General features: G+C 41.3%; 1 protein-coding gene across 2 annotated transcripts in view; it reads right to left on the bottom strand.

Moving 5' to 3' along the window:
* LOC308129087 (histone deacetylase 7-like) overlaps positions 1-22,925 on the bottom strand; it is a 41,690-nt gene that overhangs the window by 13,212 nt on the left and 5,553 nt on the right. Inside the window, exons 1-18 of one of the 2 annotated variants that reach the window (XM_080494861.1) lie at positions 21,284-21,378; positions 10,821-11,005; positions 10,184-10,256; positions 9,636-9,750; positions 9,031-9,110; positions 7,926-8,039; positions 7,682-7,779; positions 7,043-7,135; positions 6,459-6,612; positions 5,320-5,582; positions 4,909-5,103; positions 4,304-4,511; positions 4,069-4,202; positions 3,720-3,840; positions 3,568-3,617; positions 2,182-2,289; positions 1,812-1,867; positions 527-614 (exon numbers count right to left, since the gene is read on the bottom strand). In XM_080494861.1, the coding sequence (XP_080350987.1) occupies positions 527-614; positions 1,812-1,867; positions 2,182-2,289; positions 3,568-3,617; positions 3,720-3,840; positions 4,069-4,202; positions 4,304-4,511; positions 4,909-5,103; positions 5,320-5,582; positions 6,459-6,612; positions 7,043-7,135; positions 7,682-7,779; positions 7,926-8,039; positions 9,031-9,110; positions 9,636-9,750; positions 10,184-10,256; positions 10,821-10,952 (2,082 nt within the window). In that variant the 5' untranslated portion in view covers positions 10,953-11,005; positions 21,284-21,378. Of the gene's footprint in view, positions 1-526; positions 615-1,811; positions 1,868-2,181; positions 2,290-3,567; positions 3,618-3,719; positions 3,841-4,068; positions 4,203-4,303; positions 4,512-4,908; positions 5,104-5,319; positions 5,583-6,458; positions 6,613-7,042; positions 7,136-7,681; positions 7,780-7,925; positions 8,040-9,030; positions 9,111-9,635; positions 9,751-10,183; positions 10,257-10,820; positions 11,006-21,283; positions 21,379-22,925 lie in introns of those variants that run through there. The other variant, XM_080494860.1, reaches the window with a different exon arrangement.

Below are 22,925 nucleotides of genomic sequence, written 5' to 3' on the forward strand. Positions count from 1 at the left end.
TGTATGAGTGGGTGGAGAGCCACAACACCAGTGCTTGGTCTCGTGGCATAGGTACAATAAAACTAATTCTCAACACATAATCCAAATCTGATCAATTCTATGTCTTAATGTGTTTCGACTTGAACACTTTTAGATGAAGTCAAATATGTTTCCAGTGTTTGATGTGGTAAGATGACAGAGAGCGTGCAGTATGTGAAGATGTGGCGTGGGCTCAATAGACACAACAGAGACGACCACCTGGCTGTGCATCAATATTAGCACATGTATGTGTGGGCGTGCGTTGGTATCACTGTGCGTGATTTGGTGTCCATGCTGAGCACATATGACGACTCGGCTCACACATGGATAACAGAGGTGTCCAAATGAACTAAATGATGAATAGCAGTGCTACTGTACAGGGCTGCTCGGCATCTGGGACCTTGTTTGTACCTGCGATACATTTTTGTGACTGTGTATTTGTGTATTTTGTCTGTTTGTTCCTGTCCATCTGGGGAGCAGGGACACTACTCATGCGGTGGGTCCTCACCCAGTCCACAATGAGGATCTTGCTGACGTTGAGCTTGCGCTGGAGTTGCTTGGCAGCGATGGCCACGGAGTTGAAGAAACAGTAGCCCCTGTGGACAAACAGACAGGATGAGTGGCAGCCACATGTGTTCATCAGGACAACTTCAGCAAATGAATAATACAAAATCACCACACGGACCTCGGGAACCTCTAAGACGTGTCTCGAGTGATCTGATTTCATGTCATTAGAGCCTGACAGTCACATCAGAATCACAAAGACACGCTCCTGCCACATTAACATTTACAGCAAATACTGATTTCAAGTTCTTGTGTATTTCACGATCCCCTGATAGCAGACAAAAATGTCTTTTCTTACTGGAATATTGTTCTGAGAGGAAAATACTTTGCTCCTGAGAAATGCAGAAGCCACAACTGTTGTGGCAAACATAATATAGGCTTATCATAAAATTCATTTCACATTTCAAAGAATAACACGGTGATGATTACTAGCAAGATGTGTGAGATGATTTCGGTGGAATAAAGTCCCAACCTGATGCAGCAGCTCCCTCAACACTCACTGTCTGCAGTAAAGGAATGCAGAAAAACTGTCGATGCATGAAAAACAATGAAAGGGTGGTGGAAGTGGCAGTGTCAGCAAGGGTCGTAAATCGTAAATGCCTTTGTGCTCGTGTGTGTACGTGTACTGTATGCATAAAATACTACCCAAACTTTGCTCATCCAAAAAAGCCATTAATGTCCCATAAATAACTAGTGACAAGGAGTGCTGAGTGCACGCACGCACGCACGCACACACGCACGCACGCACGCACGCACGCACGCACGCACGCACGCACACACACACACACACACACGCACACACAGACAGAGTCCCAGATGCATGTGGTTACTGGGCCAATGCCTCCCATCAAAGACTATCACAAATCCATGCATGCACAAATACACATGGGCACACATGCACAAAATTTCTTGAGGTGCTGTGCTTTGTGTCTTGAAAGCACAACCCCCCCCCCCCCCCAAAAAAAAAAAAAACAAGCGGGGGAGGTCGTTTGCCTGAGGCAACAAGGAGGTAACACACACACACACACACACACACACACACACACACACACACACACACACGCACACACACACACACACACACTAAGATGCCCTGTTTCCTACTCTCGCTTGCTCAGAAGTTTGGCTGATCTGTAATAAATCCTTTGAAACACTTTGCAGGCCTCCTGGCTCCTGGTACGTGTGTGTGTGCGTGTATGTGTGTGTGTGTGTGTGTGTGCTGTACTTACAGGGGGGAGGAATGGTTTGCATGATGTCCAGGGGGCCTCACCACTGCAAAGCCATTCTGATAGGAGACAGAAAAAAAACCTAAACACCTTGCTGTATTCATTTCACTTCATGGGCCTTTATTTAGTCAGGAGAATCACATTGAGATTAACAATCTCTTTTACCAGTGTGTATTTCCTGTATATTTCACACTGCAGTTCATAAAGTTATAGATACATTTGCTTTAACAGGCAGCTATTACTTAGTTCACCTTCAAAAGTACAAGACGGTTTTCACTCCACGCTCTTCCACACAGTTTGGTATTTACTTTTGCCCACTAAAACACAGAATGGTAACAACAAAATGTTCCTTTTTTTTTTTTTAAAGCCACACCTTCAGTTCTCCTTGAGCCACCTTCAAAGCCAAGTCTGTGACGCATCCGGCTGCAATACGGGAAGCTGCTGATGTGTGATGTTCATTCCACACTGTATCAATATCTACCTGTCAGTAAAACAGAGTGAGACATGTAGAGTCCATTTAAAATCCAGTCACAGAAAATGTACTGTCTGGTTGAATTGGTGTAAAGATATTCCACTATTTTTTGCAGTCATTTAAAATAAATTGCATCCTGAATGAAAATGTACATGACGTTGCCAAATAAAAGCTTGATTCTGCTAGTTCAAAGGGCTCAACCAGAAAATCTACTGCGAACATACAGAAATCCAAAGAAAATATATAACTCGTGTACAGTGTTGTGTTTTTGACTCATGTGCTTCAAACAAATGTGTGCTAACTGTCTCTTCTTTTACAACACATCTATTCTAAGTTTAACCTCCATCCTGTGTTTTGCTGTTAAGTTTTGAGATTCCTGTCAGGCGGTGAGCTGCTGTCCTGCTATGGAACAATGAAATCAGAGGATTTGCTTTTATCACAGACTTTGCCATCTTGTTCCAATCATCACTCCTCAACCAGAGCAGCCAAGGGCCGGAAATCCAGGCAGATCAGTCCTCTTATCAACGGACACCCAGCCCCCTTCTGCCTTCTCCCTTCTTCTTTTGTCATATCAGAGGTGTAACATCTTTTGTCAATCCTATCATCTTTATTGTTGCTTTTCAGATTGTACATAGTTACATTTCATCAAATTGTGTCCCTACGTTGACCCCAAAAATCTTCCTCTCCTATGTTTTGGATATTTTTTCATTTCTCCTTTCCCGACATCTCAACTTTGTACAGTCTTACATTTTGAGTTATTTTGGCCAAAAACCATGGCATTTGCAATTTGTAGAATTATTAGCTTAATTGTGTAATGAGAAGTAATCAGGCATGTAATGTTTGCTATTCAGTAAGGCAATTAGATAAGTGGAAGGACTCCCACGTGACTTTTCGTCTAAGGACTCATGCTTTGTGTGTGTGTGTGTGTGTGTGTGTGTGTGTGTGTGTGTGTGTGTGTGTGTGTGTGCGCACGCTCTTGTTTTTCCACCTCTGGGGCCCTAAACCTACTCGCACAGTAAGCTATGAGAGTTCATATCATGAAAAGGACAAACCAATAGACAGATATCAATTAATATTTAGACGTTTTAAGGTCAGGGTGTGGTGAGAGCAGCTGTTATTACTATTATTACTAATATTCTTATCAATTATCAAGTATCCAACAAGTACATTTGTTGTAGAGTTAAAAATAAATGCACATTAAGTATGTCAAACTAATCCCTTACATAAAAGTGTAATGCATGTGTGTATGTGCGTGCATATGCTCTCGCGGCTGCATGTAGCACTTACCCCACGTCCTCCACAAGATAACGTCACAAAATTCTGTTGAGACAAGATTTCTGCAAGAACAAAAACAAGATATACCACTGCAGTAAGAACAGTTATCATTGTTTTTAATAATTCGTACAGTTTCATTGTTGTGTTGTTGTTATTGATCCTACCAGTCAGCTTGCGGTTGTCTAACTTGAGGTGGTTGAGCGGGTTGGTGCCGAACAAAAGCACATGCTTTTCTGAATGGACAGACTGCAGCTCTTCCAGGGTGGCCTTTCTACTGTGGATGCGCTACACACACACACACACACACACACACACACACACACACACACACACACACACACACACACACACACACACACACACACACACACACACACACACACACACACACACACACACACACACACAGTTATAAATATGGCAGGATTATGTATATGATCAAACTTATAAAGTAAATATAATTCCCATGGCGAGTGCATCTGCTGGTGTAGAGTTTAATTATGAGCAGCACACCTCACACTGGTTCCTGAGGCCTCTTTCGTGTAGTCGAGACCAGATGCTCTGGACTCTCCCAGCATGCTCAGGGTGGAGGCTGTTGTCCCCACAGGTACACTGGTGCTTCTGCATCTGAGCATCATATACCAAACCTACACACAAACACACACACACCACAGTGTGACAAAATTACATCAGCAATATTAATTACTATTTCAAAAACCGTTTCGCTTCATAGGTTGCTCCTCCTCACCTGTGGTGAATTGCAGCTGTTTGTCTGTTGCAGTGCTTGACAGCGATAAAGAAGGAATGGCGGGGGATGGATGTGAAGTCGGAGATCCCACATTCACGTCCACATCTGGTGGAGAGGACTGCGTTCGAAACAGAGGCTGATGAGGCCAAATTAGGGTAGGCACACCCAGGTGATCCAGCTGGAGACCTGGTCTAAGGATGATTTGCCTCTGTGATTCCAAGAATAGGAGGTGAAGAAGAAGGGAACAGAAATATTAAAAAGCTGCAGCATGTAGTTAAGAGTTTATATACCCAGTAGTAGTCCAATGTCTCTCATTCATAAACTGCAACTTTGTTGCATCATTCAATCAATTTAATGCTGCTTGTTTTGAATGAGGGACTCATAAAGAAAAATAAGCATGGCCAATAGTCCCACATTAGTATGCCAAGCGCTCGTTTCAGATTGCATATGTAAAACAACAGCGCCTCCTGATGGCTACAGCGTGCTCCAATCAACTGGACGTGATTGCGCTGGTCTAAAGTATAACAGCTTAACCAATGGACTTATTCACACCAACACACACACTCCCTCTCTATATGTGTGATCAGGAAACTGTATTTGAATACCTGACTGAGAGGATGAGCAGGTTCGATCAAGCTCTCGCGGGACGAGGTGGGGGACTCTGTGTCATAAACGGAGTCTACGCTGGCAGTGCTCTGTCTCCGGCGGTAGCCATCCTCACACACTGAGCCGGGTTCAGAGCCGCACACAGACCCGGTCCCCGACCCGGTTTCTTCCAGGTCCATGTCCTCTGATGGGATCTGTGTGAACATGAATATACTCAGTCCTTACTCCAGATGTGCTTGTGCACAACTGATCTGAACAAATTACTTTTGCCTGAAGTTATATGCTTGTTACATATAGAGAAATAACAAATTAAAAAATACGTTAACAAAAAGAGGCTGTCAGAAAAATCCATCAGAATTTGAGTGAACTAATCTGTTCGGCGTTGTGTGTTCACTCCAGCCTCCTGTCACCTTGCTCAGCTGTGCATTCTGCTTGAACCTGTCCATCCCGCTCTTGGGGTGCTGCAGCTGCAGCAGCTGGTGTTGGTAGTATTGCGGGTGGCTGCTGAGCAGAGATAGGGATGAATGGCTGTAAGGTGGCGGCTCTGAGCGTGTTCGTGCCAAAGGTTGGTGGGAGTGCAACGAGACGTCTCGTCTGGAGGTGGAGGACAGGTGACGCTGTTGCTGTTGCTGCTGCTGCTGCTGCTGCAGAGTGATGGGGCTTAAACCTGGAACTGGAGATGAGAGGACAGAAAAAGACATATAATGGGAAGTAATGGGCAAGATGAAAATGGATCAGAGCAAATGCTAAGCAAAAAAAGGGTGATCAAATAAAATCAGATAGAGTAAAATGAAAATTGATAATGATGACGAATGTTTAATGAGCTGATAAATCATTCTGATATGGCTCAGAAATATGTAAGTCTAACATGAATCACAGCTCTGTATCAAGTGAAGTGAGCGTACTGAATATTTCTGAGATGTGGATGAAGCAGTATGTCTCTTAAACGCTCAGTAGAGAGCGCTCTTGCACCACTTATAATATTCAGGGACTGCAATGATACATGAGACGTGCTCACTTAAAAGGAATGGCTATTATTTTAACAAATTCATTTTGACTTATTTTAAAAACACAACCAGAGGCTGAAAACGACAAGGCAACAAGGTCAAAACCTTAAACTTGCAAAACGAAGTGCAACATAGTCATCAGTAAGATCACTATTTACAATACCAAGATATAACAAAGACGAGGCTGTATTTAAGAGAAGTGAGAACTTCAACTCAAAAACAAATATAGATTTGAAATGCAATTTTAGTGTTCTTAATGTGGTCATTTAATAAAACTTACTAAACAGCCAAGCCATGTACATTCAATTACATGTGAAACTCAAACATCCTCAATAATCAATTACACTTTAACCTTTTAAACATGGCTGCGTGACAAACTTGAAGCAATTATTAACAGCGAATAAAACTTCCTGAATGGCTGACCTCCCACTGACAGTAAAACTAATGGCATTATTTAACTACATAATATATATCGGGGTTTTTTTGTGTTCATGGGGTTAATTCTTCTTCTGCTGTGACATATGACCAAATGATTAACTCACAAGAAACGAGCTGCGTGCGGACCAGCCCAGTATGCGGCTCCAATACGAGCACCGGCTGCAGGCCCTGAGCGAGAGCTGGATTACTTCCTTCAAGGGGCAGAAAGACCTGATGCAGGGCAGACACTGCCAGTGGCCTTGCTAATCGCATGTCAGCCTGGGTGAAGAGGTGGAAACATAAATAAAATGACAAATGCTGCTTATAGGGAATTAGACACATTTTCCCAAAAGAAGCCCCACTTACAGGAGAGGTTGACAGTTTATTAAACTCATGCAATATAGTTGACTTAGCTCATGTGTACATAACTTCATCAAGTGAGTAAATGACCACGGCTAATGGAAAGAAAATATGAACACACCAGAGAAATCGGGAGGGAACTGAAAGCATGAAAATAACACATGCTTCTCTAAGTGTACAAGTATACACGCACTATTTGAGAAACTCACCATTAGATACGCATACGTTGATAGCATCACTGAGTATCACTGACCTGTGGCCTATAAACTGATACATTGCACAGGAACTTGGTTGCTGAAAATGTGGAAGCTTGATAGTAATTTAAAAAAAAAAGGTATTTAATGCTCACCGGTGCAGGAAGACCAGCACTGATGTTGGGCCTGGCTGTGGGGTTGGGAGGTGAGGTGTAATGAGCTAAATCCTTCATCAGTAACCTCTGAGACTGTAATAAATATTAAAATAAAAAAGAAAAATTAAGATTATCCAGTTGCATATAAACAACTGGAGGTGAACACATTATCCACTGACATTTACAGATTTCTCTTTAGCTACATTTACTGAAAAACTAAGTTGGAATTAAGTGTTTTTTGTGTGTCTTTTAAATTGCGTCTTTTAAACACTGCTGACTTGTTTACTTGGTAAAAGTCGATAAAAAACAATAACATGGATATCACAACCACAAGAAGTTACAGTAAAATAATAAATTGATTAAATAAGTACTGAGGTACCATCATCAGATTAATACTGTTATTGAGACATTTGTTGGAGCTGAAATGCAAAAGAAGCATAAAATAGCCTAATCTAAATCACAATCTTAGTCTCTGTAAAAGTGAAAGAGATGGAGAATTTCCTGTCCTGTGTGCATCATGATGACACATGGCTGAACGACAAAACTCTTTATGTGTTACATTACAACTATTACTGAGACTATAGCTCAGCGCTTTGTTGTGAATAAGGGTGAAAGCCTTATCATAAAAGAGGGACTCACTTCTTGAGCCAGTGACAGAATCCCGTTATCTGAATGGAGGCTCTCGTTTGGCGAGCTGCACCCAGAAGCTGGATTGCTGCTGCTGCTTGGGGAGGAGTCTGCACAACAATGTAAGACAGCAAACACATCACAACACTTGAAACCTTATTAATTCTTCAGATTTGGATTTCATATTGTTTCTTAAGAGTCTGTGTCGTATGTGGAAATGACATCATTGAGGTAAATGTAGATCCATGTAGCGTACCCAGAGTTTCGGTCCTGTGTTTGACAGCAGGAGGGGCACTGATCTTGCGCTGCAGTGGGGTTGGCCTCGTGGAGATGAGCTTCTTTATCTTCCACTTCAGTGTGGGCTCAGAGGCTGCACACGGGCAGAGAAATGCATAAAGAAATACAAAAACATATGTATAAAGTCACACAATGAAAGTTTTAAGAAAGCAAAAAATAAAATTGACAGTAAAACTCTCAAATCTTATTCACCTTCAACAAACTGCTCCAGTACTGCACAAACTATTTAGAGTATCTCAGATTCTATAACAGAAACAGGTTGCAGCAATCTCAGCTTAAACTCTGATCAAAAGCTAAAAAAAAATAAAAATCTATGTATACATTGGTCAAGCTCCAATAAAACCCAAACAAAGTAATCAATCAGTGGCTGACTTGGATCAGATAAAGGGAATATTTGTTTTGTCACTGAGCCAACAAAAGCACCGGAGGGTGTGTGTGTGTGTGGGTGTGTGTGTGTGTGTGTGTGTGTGTGTGTGTGTGTGTGTGTGTGTGTGTGTGTGTGTGTGTGTGTGTGTGTGTGTGTGTGTGTGTGTGTGTGTGTGTGTGAGGGTTCCAGGGCAACACAAATAAATAATGGCCAGTGCAGTCCCAGAAATGTACAGGAAAGCAGAACCACTCCCACTCTCATTCACACAGAGACGGAGACCTGCTCCAGACTCTCACGCAGTTCATTTTACACATACCACCAGTAAAAGTTATGCAACTGCTCTGGTCTTTGTGTCTCACTGCTGCTGTTGTTTTTATGGTTGCTTGGTCTTCCTCTCTCGCCCCGCAGGCTTGATGCTTAATGAGTTTCTCTTCATCTCAATGTTCATTCTGTCCCTCACTGTGTCATTCTTTAGCCCAGGACGTGTAACATAATGACAGTTTGCTGAGACAGTAAAAAGTATCACACTGAACAAAATATTCCACTGGGCTATGCAATAAGATGACTTTGAGTTTCAACTCAAATTACAAAGAGCGAGCCATAAGAGAAAGCGCCTGAGATGGAAAATCACCAGTGACCTTCGCAGCTCTAACCTCAGGGTGGCAACCCTGATCTCCCACACAAACAGGTGTCTCACCTGATCTTCGCAGGGCGAGGTCCTTACGCTGGTCACAGGGTGTAGGCTGCGTCTTTGGGGACAAGTCAGAAACTGGTAGCCTGGGTGACAAATACAACATACAACACACATACAACAAGACTCCATTAACGCAATTGAATAGGCAGTGACTTTTCTTTAAATAGCAGAGTCAAATACATTTTGGAGCACATCCTGCAGGTTAGACTCAGACAGTATTTCCAAACTAGTGCATAATCACATGTAAAATGCTTGAAATCTAGTAGATACTAGGTAATCTAAACAGTGACAAACATAGCAACTTGGAAAATGTCATAATCTCTAATACTTTGTGTCTCTGGGGTTAAGCATAGTGTAATACTAGTTATAGAAATATATCAAGAGTATAGTGGGTACAGATGCAAATCATTATTAAAAGCCTTAAATGAGTGAAATGTTTGCTTTGCCATTCCATCTATCTGTTTTCGTTTCAATGGAATAGTAAGAAGCCAAATCAGATTAAAGATTAAACATTTTTTTTAATTCTCTGTATCCATCCCCTTGTTTCAATGATTTTGTTATATTTATCGTTATGAGTCGCTGTGAAAAAACCCTGAAATCTTTCTCACCCGTATCCCAGCACAGGACTGTTGTGGCTGGGAGTGACTCTGTCATGTGTAGGCTGGCTCTTCATAATTATATATTCCCGAAGTCTCTGCCTCACCAGCGGACTGGCTACAGCACCTGCAAGACATTTAAAGTTAAAATAATAGGTTTGGCATGAAAAAAAGACAACTATTTGCATCACGAGGGAGACCAACAGCCAACAGAGAAACTGATGCAATAAAATAGTAAGAAAATACTTTTACTTTTTTTTTTTTTTAATACACAAGGTTTTGTATATGAAAATGGGACTTCAAAAATTGATTTGTCACTTTTCAAGGTCTAATTAAAATAACAACTTTTCCCAAAACACAAAAAAAAGTGTTTGTTTAACTCTGGTTTGACTTTTTTTAACGCATTTCTTTGAAACCGGAGTGTACAGCAATGGAAATCCCCTTCTTTTTTTATAGAACCATGCACTGTATTATGACTCATGAGAAGAGCAAGTCCACAACCTTGTGGATGGTATGAAAATGTAAGCCAGTGATGAAGAGACAACACCCACGCAACTCACTCTGTACAGGTCTTTTCTTTCGTATCAGCTGTTGCAGTTCCTCTCTTTGCTCCTCCTCCATCTCTCTTTTATACTGAGAAGGAAAAGTGATTCACACGTATCAAGTCAAGGCTGTGTGCACAGTGTATGACATTATAACAAGGGGGTTCAAATTTCTACTGTCACCTTCTCTAAAGAGTAGATTTATGCAAATAGACAAATACTTGAACAAGAATAATTCAATAGGAAAAAATATTCAAGCACTCGGAGGGCAGCATGAAACTGTTGATCTGTGATAAATGTCAATATTGAATAAATCCTGAGAAAGTGGTCTGTTTCTAGTAACGTAAACTGCCTCTTGCTCATTATGTTTATGGTAATGGGGGCTTGGTGAAAGCTGACAGAGATGATACAAAGCCATATTAGGATTGCTTTGCTTCCATACTGGGTCCTGATATATGTGAATTTTCTTTTTTCTGTTATGTTTTAAAAGTCCCAAAAAATACATGTACTATTAACTTTTCATTGTTCAGTGTATTCAAAAGACTGAGCAGCTCTGAGGCACAGTCTGTCTCACTGCACATACAGATTGCAGATATTTCTTGGGTCGGCTGAAGCTTCCTTTTGCCTCAAGACCGAAACTTCCCTTGGCCCTTACCTGCAAGTGCTGCTGGGAAAACTGTGAGCAATTCTGAGCGGTGAGTGATCCCAGGAAGAAGGGAGGATGGGGGGCCAGCATGGCCGACTCTGTGCCCGGATGCAACAGCCTGTGGGTCACACTGAGGTCCATGGACCGCGTCCCGCTAAGAGGTAACGAAACCTGATTTCTGATGATTACATCCACTAAACAGCAAGAGAGAGAAAGAGAAAAGAAAGAGAATAGACCTGTTTATTGAAGGTTAATAAGGACTGAGAAGATCTAGGTAGTTAATTTAATGTGACAGTTATAAATGGCCTTTTCTTCGTATGATTGCTAATCAATCATAAAGAGAGTGAAATGATGGAAGTGTTCTACATTTCTAACTTAAAACACAACTTTCTCAAGAGGAAGTATGTATTCATAAAGATATACATAGAAAAAGGAACATGAACAATGGGAGAGTCATATACTTTTTATATTGCATTTGGTTTATATAGCATGAATTCTTTCTGCAACGTCCACTTGAACTCTGCACAGTCGCCAGTCATATTTCGTTTCATTCAAACCTTCCTTCCTCAAGCAAACTGGCTGTTGTCCAACACAACATTGCATTGAGGAAAGGACAAGAGAGGGCTGTTTGTATATGTTGAGGCTTCATAAAAGAGAGAAATAATGAAAGAAACAGGGAGGGAAGTTGGACTGGAACCTTTTATGTTCAAAGCATTTGAGTGAAGAACATCAATCTGTCATCGCTCTTCCAGGTTTTATTAAAATAAAAGAAATAAACTCCTAAATTTAGCAAGAGTGAGACAACTGAACCAAGCTTCAGTCTCCTAACAAAAGTCAGATGTCGTTTTTTTTACAGGTGCGGCAAAGAGCACAACAAAGGGTTTGATCCATTTATGCAATCCAAAGATGACCGTAAATATCTAAGAGCTATGCGACGTTTCGACACAAATGTTTATGCAGCAGCACGGCTGGACACCATTTGGGGATGATTCCATGACCTGTAACAGATAAAACAAGCTGGCAGGCTAATAATAACAGGTACTGAGGAATCAGAAACCTGATATTTTCCTCAAGTGTTGAGAAGAAACACAAAAGCAAACGCAAGCTCACAGGTAACTCAATGCTGTTTTCACGTGTCAATGCCAATGACACCCGAGACCCATAAATGTTGTGAGGAATGTTTTGGTACTGATACAAAAGTGTAGACAGAAACAGTATGGAAGGAGACACCTTGCACCCTCTGGGGTAGACAGACAGTATGAGGGAGGGAGTGAAAGATGTGGAAATTTACTGAACTTGTACGCCTGAATGACTGGAAGTCAAGTAATTACTCAACATTACTCACATAATTCCTGAAAGTGGACGTTTCTTTACTGGCCTATCTTGAAGAATTATTTCAATAGCACTTAAACACAGGAACACATCTGTGGTGACAACATGGCTGCTCACATCACAGCATCATAAGACCGTCTGTCTTCATTGCGGTTTAGTCACTTGTGCTGGGAGTCATGTGTAATAACTGATGAGTTCAACTTTAAAATCAGACATGAGATATGGTATTGTCCAAAATAAACTTCCATATGCAGTCCTCCTCAACTGCCCTCCGGTTGCAGCCGCGCAGGAAGCTGTGTGGGGCCAGGCAACGTGGTTTGGCCCTGGCTCCCAAGAGCAAGACCAAGTGAGAGAGAAATCCTCGTATCCCTGCAGGAATTCTGAGCTGACACAGTTCCTCAGAAGCAGAAAACACTCCCACTCACTTATTATTGCAGGTTGCATGAGAGCTAACCCAGGGAGCTATTTAGACAAAAAAAACAATTTAAAGTTCAGGATCATTCTAAACTTGCCTAAAAACCTATTGTTTATCCCAGCAATCTGGTCTCATCGTGTTTTCTGTGTGTGACACACCATCAGACAGAAAAGCTTCAGTGTGACATATGAGACTTTGATCATAAAACCACAAGGAAATTAACTATTTTTTAAAATCATGTCAGCAATTTTCACACCTTTTGTTCAGCACATTTTGATGTATCGCTGGAATCTTACCTTGCAGGTAACTAAGGGAGGCCACGACACGTCAGACATAACTTCACCTTTCACACACTGCTGTTACTGACAGCGTTAGTGTGACTGACTGTACAGGTTACAACACCGCTGAAGGTAATGGGCACTGGTTTTTGTGGACTTGGAGACGTTTTCTTTACTGCAGTGAAATGCAGCAGGAAGCACCAGTTGCAGTGGCACAGTATGAATTACCAGAAGTCAATGTGTTTTCAAAGGAAATCAGACAATCGCTTAAGACAGCGGTGGTGGAGGGGAATCTAATATAAGGTTCACACACACACACACACACACACACACACACACACACACACACACACGCACACACACACACACACACACACACACACACACACACACACACACACACACACACACACACACACACACACACACACACACACACACACACACACACACACACACACACACAGATTACCGGAAAGGAAGTGATCAGGAAGTCAGTCTCATCTAAACAAAAAGAAACACCTGCAGTGTATTTTTACTGAAAAAACAGTGCAGACCGTGTTGCTACACTTGCCACAATTTCTATACGAACTGGCTTATGTCAATAACTATAACTTCTTTCTACCTTTTCAGTTCTAATGCTGACACTGAGGCTGTACATTTGAGGCAGAGTTACAGTGTGACTCATTAAATGACTGGACAAAAAAAAAACCAGCCCGGTCACTGCCTTCAAAGAGCCAACTAAACAGTTAAAGTTTCACCCGCTTCAACCCTGAGGGGTTTTAGAAGCTCCTGATTACCTCGTATCATATTACTGAGTGAAGAGAGACGACATGTACAGTATACGCTTAATTTTGACATCAGATTACAAGAAGTAGTGCCACTGTGTGTGTGTGTGTGTTATTTTTTAAGCCAGTACTATTTTTCGTAGTGTAGTCTGTTATTTATCGATTGGACTCTAAAGATAAAATAAGCTTGTTATTATAAGATAAAAATCTGGCACATGTTGAAACTAAGCAGAAGTGCATCTTGATAAGGTTCTCTGTCTCTCTTTTGAGCGTTGTGGGGCTAAAAATAGGCACGAGACAAACTTCTGGTTTCTGTAATAGCGTATTTGTTTCACAACCGCCATCCTCTTTCTGTGGGCCCTCTGCAGCAACACACTGAAGTGCTGACACAAACACCGACACACCATCTGCACACCTGCACACACACACACACACACACACACACACACACACACACACACACACACACACACACACACACACACACACACACACACACACACACACACACACACACACACACATTTCGTTGAAAGAAACACTGACTTCCTGTTTCTAAAGTTAGTCTGCACCATAACATCCTCTTGGTTCATTTAGGCAAACAGAAGCTGCTATTTTGGTTGTTTGGCTTCACTGCAGCTTGAGAAGGTTACAAATCTCCTTCAGGCGTATTCACATCCACACTATGGTGACAATGTGCTCTGTTTATTGTAGAGGACTTAAAGTAAACGCCACAGTGGTACTGGAATTATGTTGTCTGGAAGTGACACATCTGCACAAGTGATAGTTACTGTTACTATACACATAAATACTTGCAGCATGAGAGACGAGTTTTGAATCTGAAGTCAGAGACAAAACTTTGCATGATGTAGAAATAACGATACAACGCAGTTCCTGGATATATAATGGCAGAGTGTTTGGGTGTTGCTTGGTGTGCAACAGTATTTGGACAAAACTGTGAAACAGGAACAGAAGGTAGTTAATTATCCAAATATGGTATTCATCAGATTTTGGAGATGCAGATACCCACATCACCCGATACCTGATAACTACTGAACTCTAACTTCTGAACTGAGAGTTGATTGAGATTTGGCAACATGTACCACAAAATCTCTTCTATATCCATAAATATCTGTGTATTTTTTTTTTTTTTGCTTCCGTTGCCAAAAGAGTGAAGAGTGGGGAAAAACACGTTTTTTCAGTGGTTTTACTTGTATTTATGTTAATATTCATTCAATCAAACAAACCAAGCTGCATTTGTAAGTGAGGTGAATTTAGATGGGATTAAAATGATAGTTTTTTTTTTCAGATAATAAAAAAAGGGACAAGATTAGTTAAAAAATAGCAGAATAACCTCTAAAAACTGGCAGTTCCACATTTTGCCTCTGTTTTATTGTTAAGAGGAACAAGTACGGTATTATGAGAAAAGCCTCCATTAACACAGGGGGGGGGAAAGCCATTATAAAATTGTGTTCTTTTTAAAGATTTGATCTTTTAATTGGACAAATTCAAGCAAAAAAAATTGCAGGAGCAGCAGCAGCAACAACAACAACAACAACAAATAATCTACACATTTTGCAAATTATTCCTTTTTTTGCGGGGGGGGGGGGGGGGGGGGGGGGCAAATCAAGTGAAACATCCTGTCGTCTCATGTTTCTCTTCAGTCTGGTGAAAAGCTGATTTCTACCATGAGGTAGCAAGTTTTCTTTCTTGTATCACAGATCTCTCTGCTCTGCTCTCACTAATCTCTTAATTAAAACACTATTTCCTTTTCTTGAAAAATCGAATTATTACCTATTTTGTCTAATATCAACACTGTGAGAGATCATCTTGTTGGAGGACAGGACCCTCTGCCCATATGCCTCCGATTTATAGTATTAAGTTGTATTTATTCAAAGCCTCCTGACCAATCAGATCTCTTGGAAAATGACCTGCCCATTCTTAGATTATCCTGATTGGTGCACTGTTTCAATTCAATTCAACTATCTTGATCTAGTACCAAATACAACACAGTTTTAGAGATGAGCGCAGCGGAGGAGAGAGGAGAAAGAGTTTTTAGACCAATCTTATTCACATAATAAATAAAGCCTCGTCACTGAGCTTTGATGGCTGTTTTTCCTCTTGTTCTTGACTTGTTCCGTGTCTGTCAGTTGTTAACCTGCTTCGTGTTAACACTTACCAGGATGGAGCATGTCTGGGTAAGTTAACCCAGGTAACAGAGAGATATCCTGGATATGTTTGTTTTGGGTCGTTGTATAGGCCCCTGGTAACCTACTGTTGAGTGTCCATGACAGTTTGAGTGTCGGCCAGCTTTTTGGTTCACTGTAATGTTTTCAAATCAGAGATCGGAGAGGAGGTCTTTCAATCTGTTGGCGCTCCAGAGAAAACCGGTTGGGAGCCATTGGAATTTTACAATTAGTAATCAACCTGGTTGACTAGTGTCGACAATTCATTCAACATGAGTAGGTGTTTACAGTTACTTATCCATGTTGGACACTCTTCAATTCAGCCTGCCACCTATCACTGGGTCCTTTCCACTGTCGCTCCTCCGTCCCCCCCGTCCCCCCCTGTCCCCCCCATCGGTTACAGGAATCCACAGCTGCTGGGCACATTCTGTCCCTCTGCTTCCGAGCAGCTGGAGTATCAATCTCCTTACGTGTTCATCCATATGTGTGCGCGCTTGTCTGCGTCCATCCTATACGGCCCAAGATATTAATAGCTTGCAGTTGTTTCTTCAGAGTGTACACAGCAGGTCTTTGTGTTTGCATAAGTAGGATCCTGCCTGTGTGACAGTTGACGGTGCGTACACGTGGATTGATGCATCGGTGGCGATACGCGTTAGTGTCAGTGTATTAATAGAGCCCATTTGTTTCTTTTGAAGGAACACTGTGAGTCTGTGCCGGTTTCAGTTCATGTAACCATGGCGGTTTATTTTTAGTGTCACCTGTCAGTAAACACTTGTGTGATTCCGCGTAATCATGCAAGCACACATGCACACCCAGTTTGTGAATTGCTGTTTCTCAAAATATTAATAGCACCATGCCATTTGTTTGCATGTGTGTGCTTATAAGTGTATTAATAGCATGTGCAATTGCCCACACATGTCTCTGCATGTGTATGATGTGTGTGTGAGTGGCTGTCAGTAAGTTCAGCGGCAAATATATCAGCGCCACCGCAAATCAATATGAATAGAGAAACGGAAAACAACATTGGCAAACTAATAATATTTGTTAACATTGGCCTATGCAAGTACTGGCATACAGTACATTGCTGCAGCATTATGCTGTTGGCCGGTAAGTAATTACGACTTGTATTCTCAAGTGTTTTACTAAAAGACACACCTTAAAGTATGTTTGATTGCTGCTTCCATAACTGTATTTGCGAGTGTTTTTATTTTTTATTATTTGATTCTGATCCTAATAAATATTATCATAACACAGTTCAATACACACTGATATTTCAATGTACTAAACCGTTAAAAAGACGAGGAAATCTTGAAATAAAGGAGCGAGAAGGATGCAAACTTTTCCAGTATTGCTGATACTAAAACGTCCATCATCAATCTATATTCTATATCTGATCTGGGGTGGATACCAGCTGACTGTCTGAAGCAAACCTAACCTGCCTATAGACGCGGGGCATGCACAAGAATAACATGCAAACTCCACCCAGACATATCCTAAGCCCAGAACAGAACTGAGGACTTATTGCTGTGCAATGGAAGAGCTTCCAACTACAACAGCATGTGGCCCACACTCGGAATGAGAAACAATATCACGTAGTTATATAGCCAAATATACGCAATGAATAGCCAAATACACGCAATACTCATCAATGATCTGTTATGCACAGCCAGTTGTTTACTATTACAGTAAAGAATACTTAACTGTTCTTTCAGTAACCTGTTCAGTCACTTGTTATGTCACAAAATAAGCCAAACATTCCTTCTTGACTGTCACAAGATAATTGCACAAGCACATATGAAAAGTCTGTCAACGAAGATACTCTCTCCATCTGTCACAGTCGTCAGTAGTGTTCTTGCACAGTCGCTGCCACTTTTGTGGACTGGAAAGTTTAAAGGTCAGAGAGTCATAACACTGCTCTTGATGTCGTGTCCCTGAGGCGGGGTGGGAAAAGGTGAGGGGTCTCTGCTTCACTGTACAGTTGTGCCGATCTTCCAGAGTATCACAAGCTTGCATGCTCTTCAGTGTGACTCTGGCTCGGTTTCTCACAGACAAACAGACCGCCGATTGTTTCTAAAGTTCTCCTGTGGGTTCCCAGGGGTCATCGTTTTTGGAAGCTGAAAACATGGGCTAAATTTGGCTTGGAGTGCTGTCATAAGATTGGCATGAGCTTGAAACCTTGTTTTGCCCAAGGGCACGCACACAAGATATGTATCACTGTTAAAATGTCTGAAGTTGGGGACTTTGTACTGCAGTATAGCAGGTGCTTGTCATTCACAACAGAGGGCACTAACATCAAGCGCAAGAAGCCATACCCCCCCCCCCCCCCCCCCCCCCTCCATTCACACATACCACACACTCATCATCACATTAACATTGCCCTCAGTTATTCAAAATGAGGCATGAGCCGCCACTTGACCCGACGGTGACATTGGCTCACTTCTTTCAGGTCGGTGGTTTGCACACATCATCTCCACCCACAGGCATCCATCCCTACTCTGTGATATTAGCAGATGTTGCCCACAGGAATCTGGTCTTCACACACCTCCACATCCAACAACAGCAACAGGTGTCCTCAGTTAATTTCCTGCTATAAGTCATCCATATGCCTCAGACATATTGGCATTTTGTCCTTTTCGCTTTAAATAAACCCTGCTGTGACCAACAATAACGTGATTGCCTTCTAATACAAGCTAATGCTTAAAATGACAGTATTTGCCGAAATATTGATTCCCCTAATACTTTTATATTTTGCTTGCTCACTCTAACCCGCGCTCACATGATGTAGAGCAGAGTGATGGTCCTGCTGTGTGTGTTTTGGAGGAGCAGAGTGTATCAGTAGTCAGCTGAGTTGATCTTAAATCAGGAACAGGAAATGTGATCTGGGGCTATGGCCGGACCAGAACACTGTCCCTATTGTCGGTGCAGTGCTGCGGCTCACCCTGGGAAAACACTGGGGACTTTTAAAGGTTATCTGTCCTGGGAAAAGGTTGATATTCTCTTTCACAACCACCCAGCAGTGTAGAAATATTTTCAAAAAGGAACCCCGGTGATGACACAATTACTAAATATGTCTTTGACATTGTCGGGTTTCTCATTTTAAGTGTACAAGTCAACTTGTGGTCGAGAGATTTGTTTGAACAAGTGCTTTGATGCTTATTTAACCTCCAGTCAAACCACTAACAAAGTACATAGAAAAAAAGGTGATTAATTAAGATGGAACGTCCCTTACTGTCTCCATGGTCACGCACACAAAACAAGAATTAAACAATGCGATGACAATGCAAAGTCTTCAATGTTATTCAGATGACTAATCTGGCTTGTTGATTGCCAGTAAAGAAAAAGTAAGTAAGCGTAAGTAAAATATTATGTCTGGGTGAATGTCAGACTCCTTTGACATGAAAGTAAAATGAGTATTATTTTAGTATTTGGGAAGATGATCTGGTTTGTTTTCTATTTCTCACGTCTCAACTCAAAAATGATTCATAAAATAATCCTTTGGAAAACATACACAATTATTTCACACTCACTTTGAAGATCCATTCCTCATAAAGTCATAAACAAAGACATCCTATGTGATCGAAAGATGATTTTCGAGATGTTTTTTTATATTTTATTTCTTTTGTTAAAGAAAGTGAACTGATTAATAATCACACATTCACGTGGTTTTTGTAGGAGCTCTGCTACAAAATTTCCAATTAACAAAATTTGACATGCATAAAGATGAAAACTAACACCAAATAAACTTAATTACTGTAAGATTGTGAATTTAGGGCCCAAGGATGTCTCAGGGTACCTATGCATATGAGGTTAATTGGCTCTATATGGTGTGTAAGTTTGTATATAAGTTTGTGCGACTGTTAGTCTCTGTGTTTGCATTGTGGTGGACTGGTGACCTGTCCAGTGTGTAACTGGACCTTGCCAAGTTGGACAACGTTATACATGAGAGGAGACGGGTGAATTCTGCCGGCAATTTAGTTCATCCAAAGTTTAAACCAATGTTTAAGGCAGGACTTCTCTAAGTATAGGAATCAAGAAGGCTTGAACCACATTGCTTCCCCCAAAACTTATGATGGATTTTCCTGACCTTTATCACACTGGGTTATCAGAGACAATAAAAAGTACAACTCTTGCTGTAATGCTGGTTACAGGATTTTGATTCAAAATCTTACGTTTCACGAGAAGACTGTAAATGTAGGTGGGTTTCACACTTGAGCTTCTTTCATAAGGATCAATTGTCATGAACAAATTCACTCAAGATCATGTATGTTTAAAAATAAAGCTAATATTTTCACTGTATTTATTTATATCACGATTTCTTTTGGAACATTAAATATTAAATATATAATCGAAAGTTGAATTATATATATATATATATATATATATATATATATATATATATATATATATATAGTAGAAAAACTATGAGTCAAACCACCATAGCTCATCTGTCTGATGACAGTTATATGAATAACAAGCTTCACTTGTAAAAAAAAAAAAGAAACGAAAAAAAAAAGGGAGAGAGATCATTTATGCTGACAGCAAAACATCGTGGTTATATAATGTACAAGACAAACTTCCGTCACAATTCGTGTCTCAAATGGAATTTTTGGCATTGCGATGAGTGATGCTGCAGTGAGGCATGTAAAAGTGACACACATGACATATAGACGCCGAAAACGCAAAAGAAACGGGCAGCGATGATTCCTCTGGCATGGCCCGCATGAAACTATTGTAACAATATCTCTGCAACAACACCGAGGCGGTGACCTCACATTCTACCGAGAGGGGAGAGAGAACCTGGACACATGACAGAATTATTAGCGCACATGGCTGCTGTGGGTGTGTGTGCAAGTGCTTTTATTTCCTACAGAATGGGGAGGCTTATGGGTGGGATCGGACAAATTTCTAAGACCTCTGTCATAATAATAAAGCACACTGAGCTGCCCCCTCAAACAAACCAAACGATTGAGTCAAGCTTTGGCAATTATGAGCAGCAAATACAATCCAGCAGGAAATCCTACACTTGCACTCACAATGAGGCTCTAATGCCGTATTTGCACAATCATTTGCCTCATATAGCCCCTTCAGACAGAGCTGCTGTCTGTCACATTAGGATAATTATGCACAGCCCCTTGTGTTAAGAGATGCAATATGCACACTGTGACACTAGATCATGACCTGATGACTTAGATTAAATTAAAAAAAACAACTACTTTATACATTCTTATTGCCTTATGAAGCAAAGTTAGGCTTAGAGCTCTAGTGAGCTTTACACCTGCTGGTTTTTGTTGACAAGCCAAACGTTTAACGTGAATACTGTAATATTCTTCACTTTTTCCAACACAAATAAGTAACTATTACAGCTGACATGCATTTCAGACCACCAAAAGACAAATTGCAGATTTCACATCAGTTGTTTTGTTTTTTGTTTTTGTGTGTCTACTTTAGCAGAGAGAAAAGGAAACTCTCCTACCTTTTAGAGGTGACGCTCACAAACCGACGCGTTTTCACTTTCTGTCGACACAAGAGGGAGTGAAAGACAAGAACTTGTTGCTGCGTTTGGAAGCAGCGACAAGTCAGAGAATTGTAAAGATGGATGTAAACGTAGTCCAGCGGTCTATCTCTGCTAAATTCATATTTGATTTAGGGCTGAAGTGGTTCGTTAAAAGTGACTGACTGCTCCTTGAGATCTCATTGGAAAAGCGCAGCTCCGAGCCGCGAGGACGCGCCGCTGTCAGGAGTCGTGAAGTCGCTCCGAGACGCTCCGCAATTCACCTCTGGAGGAGAAAAGCTGTCACTGGGCGCTGCTCGGCTCGGTGAGTGTCTGTCTGTCTGTCTCCTCCCCTGCCCCGGTTGTCTGACGCTGGTCAAACCGCTGCGAGAAGCAAGCAGGAGAGTCTCACTTGCCTCCGCTGCTGGTGCGCGAGCTCCATCTGCTGCTCCCAGCCGGGTAAAAGGGAAAAGGACTGTTCCACGTGCGTAACGAGAAGAACGTGCGTGAGAGCGCGCGGTCACCCGCGGTCTTGTCCCCGTGCGTCCAAATGATTTTATTTGTTTAATCCTACATAAATGGAAACTTAGTTTTCGTCTGCAAAAGAGTCATTTGTAGATTTTGTTCTTCACGAAAATGGGACAATACTGCAGACTCTATAAACCCCTAAACAAATGTAAACCTCTTCATTCATTCACAACAATCACACAACTATCAGTAAGTGAAAGTAGTATCATCTTCTTTTCGTAACTGATGTTATATTTTATTACTTTCACTGAGCCTCCCCTGAAACTGTCTGAGGCCCTCTGGTTAGGAGTGTGAAAGAAAAGCCTCTGATCTGAACAACCGCTCTCTCAAAAGGCGTTTCTATGCTCCGAGTACATTTTGTTTTTTTGGACACCCACAGACATGACAGCAATGGAAGTTGTTATTTGCGTGGCAACAAGGTTATGAGCGTCTTTCTGTGTTTACTGTATAATTATAAATGTAAAGTACAAATAGACCTCGCAGTCAGGTGTACTTATTCACAATAGGAAACCCACAGGTGTTACTATTAATAGGTAGTAACAAAAGCTCTATTACTCACTTGTCCCTGTGAATTATGTCTGTGTGACAGTGAGTCAATAGGAGCATTGTCAGAAGTCTTAAATTAAAACAGGTGCAGTTGTTGGAATCAATCAACCAACAATTATTTAAACGTCACTCATGCTTATGACCCATTAGAATGTCTGCAATAAAAATCTGTAGGCACGGTCGACAGACTACAATGTTTACCAGACAAGAATAAACACATCGCTGCTTGAATGTTCTTCCAAAGGAAAGTAGCCGTACAGGTGTAGCGAGATATAAAAATAAAGATCACGGAATGACAATAGACTGAGTCACTTTGGTTTTGTCACACACGATATGCATCTTTCCAGGAATAGCAGCCATTGCAGTGAACGCCTCAAAAACTGAATCAGCTCCATTCTCAAAACTCTCCATTGTTTGATTACAGACACACTGTTTACAAGCTTTCAATACATATAGAATTCATAAGAGCTATTTATGTCCAAATATGCAGATGACATTGCATTTAGTGGTGACCCCCAAAAAAGCGGGAATATCAGTCACACAATAATTG

Source organism: Blennius ocellaris (assembly GCF_963422515.1).
Source record: "Blennius ocellaris genome assembly, chromosome: 4".
NCBI lineage: Eukaryota > Metazoa > Chordata > Actinopteri > Blenniiformes > Blenniidae > Blennius > Blennius ocellaris.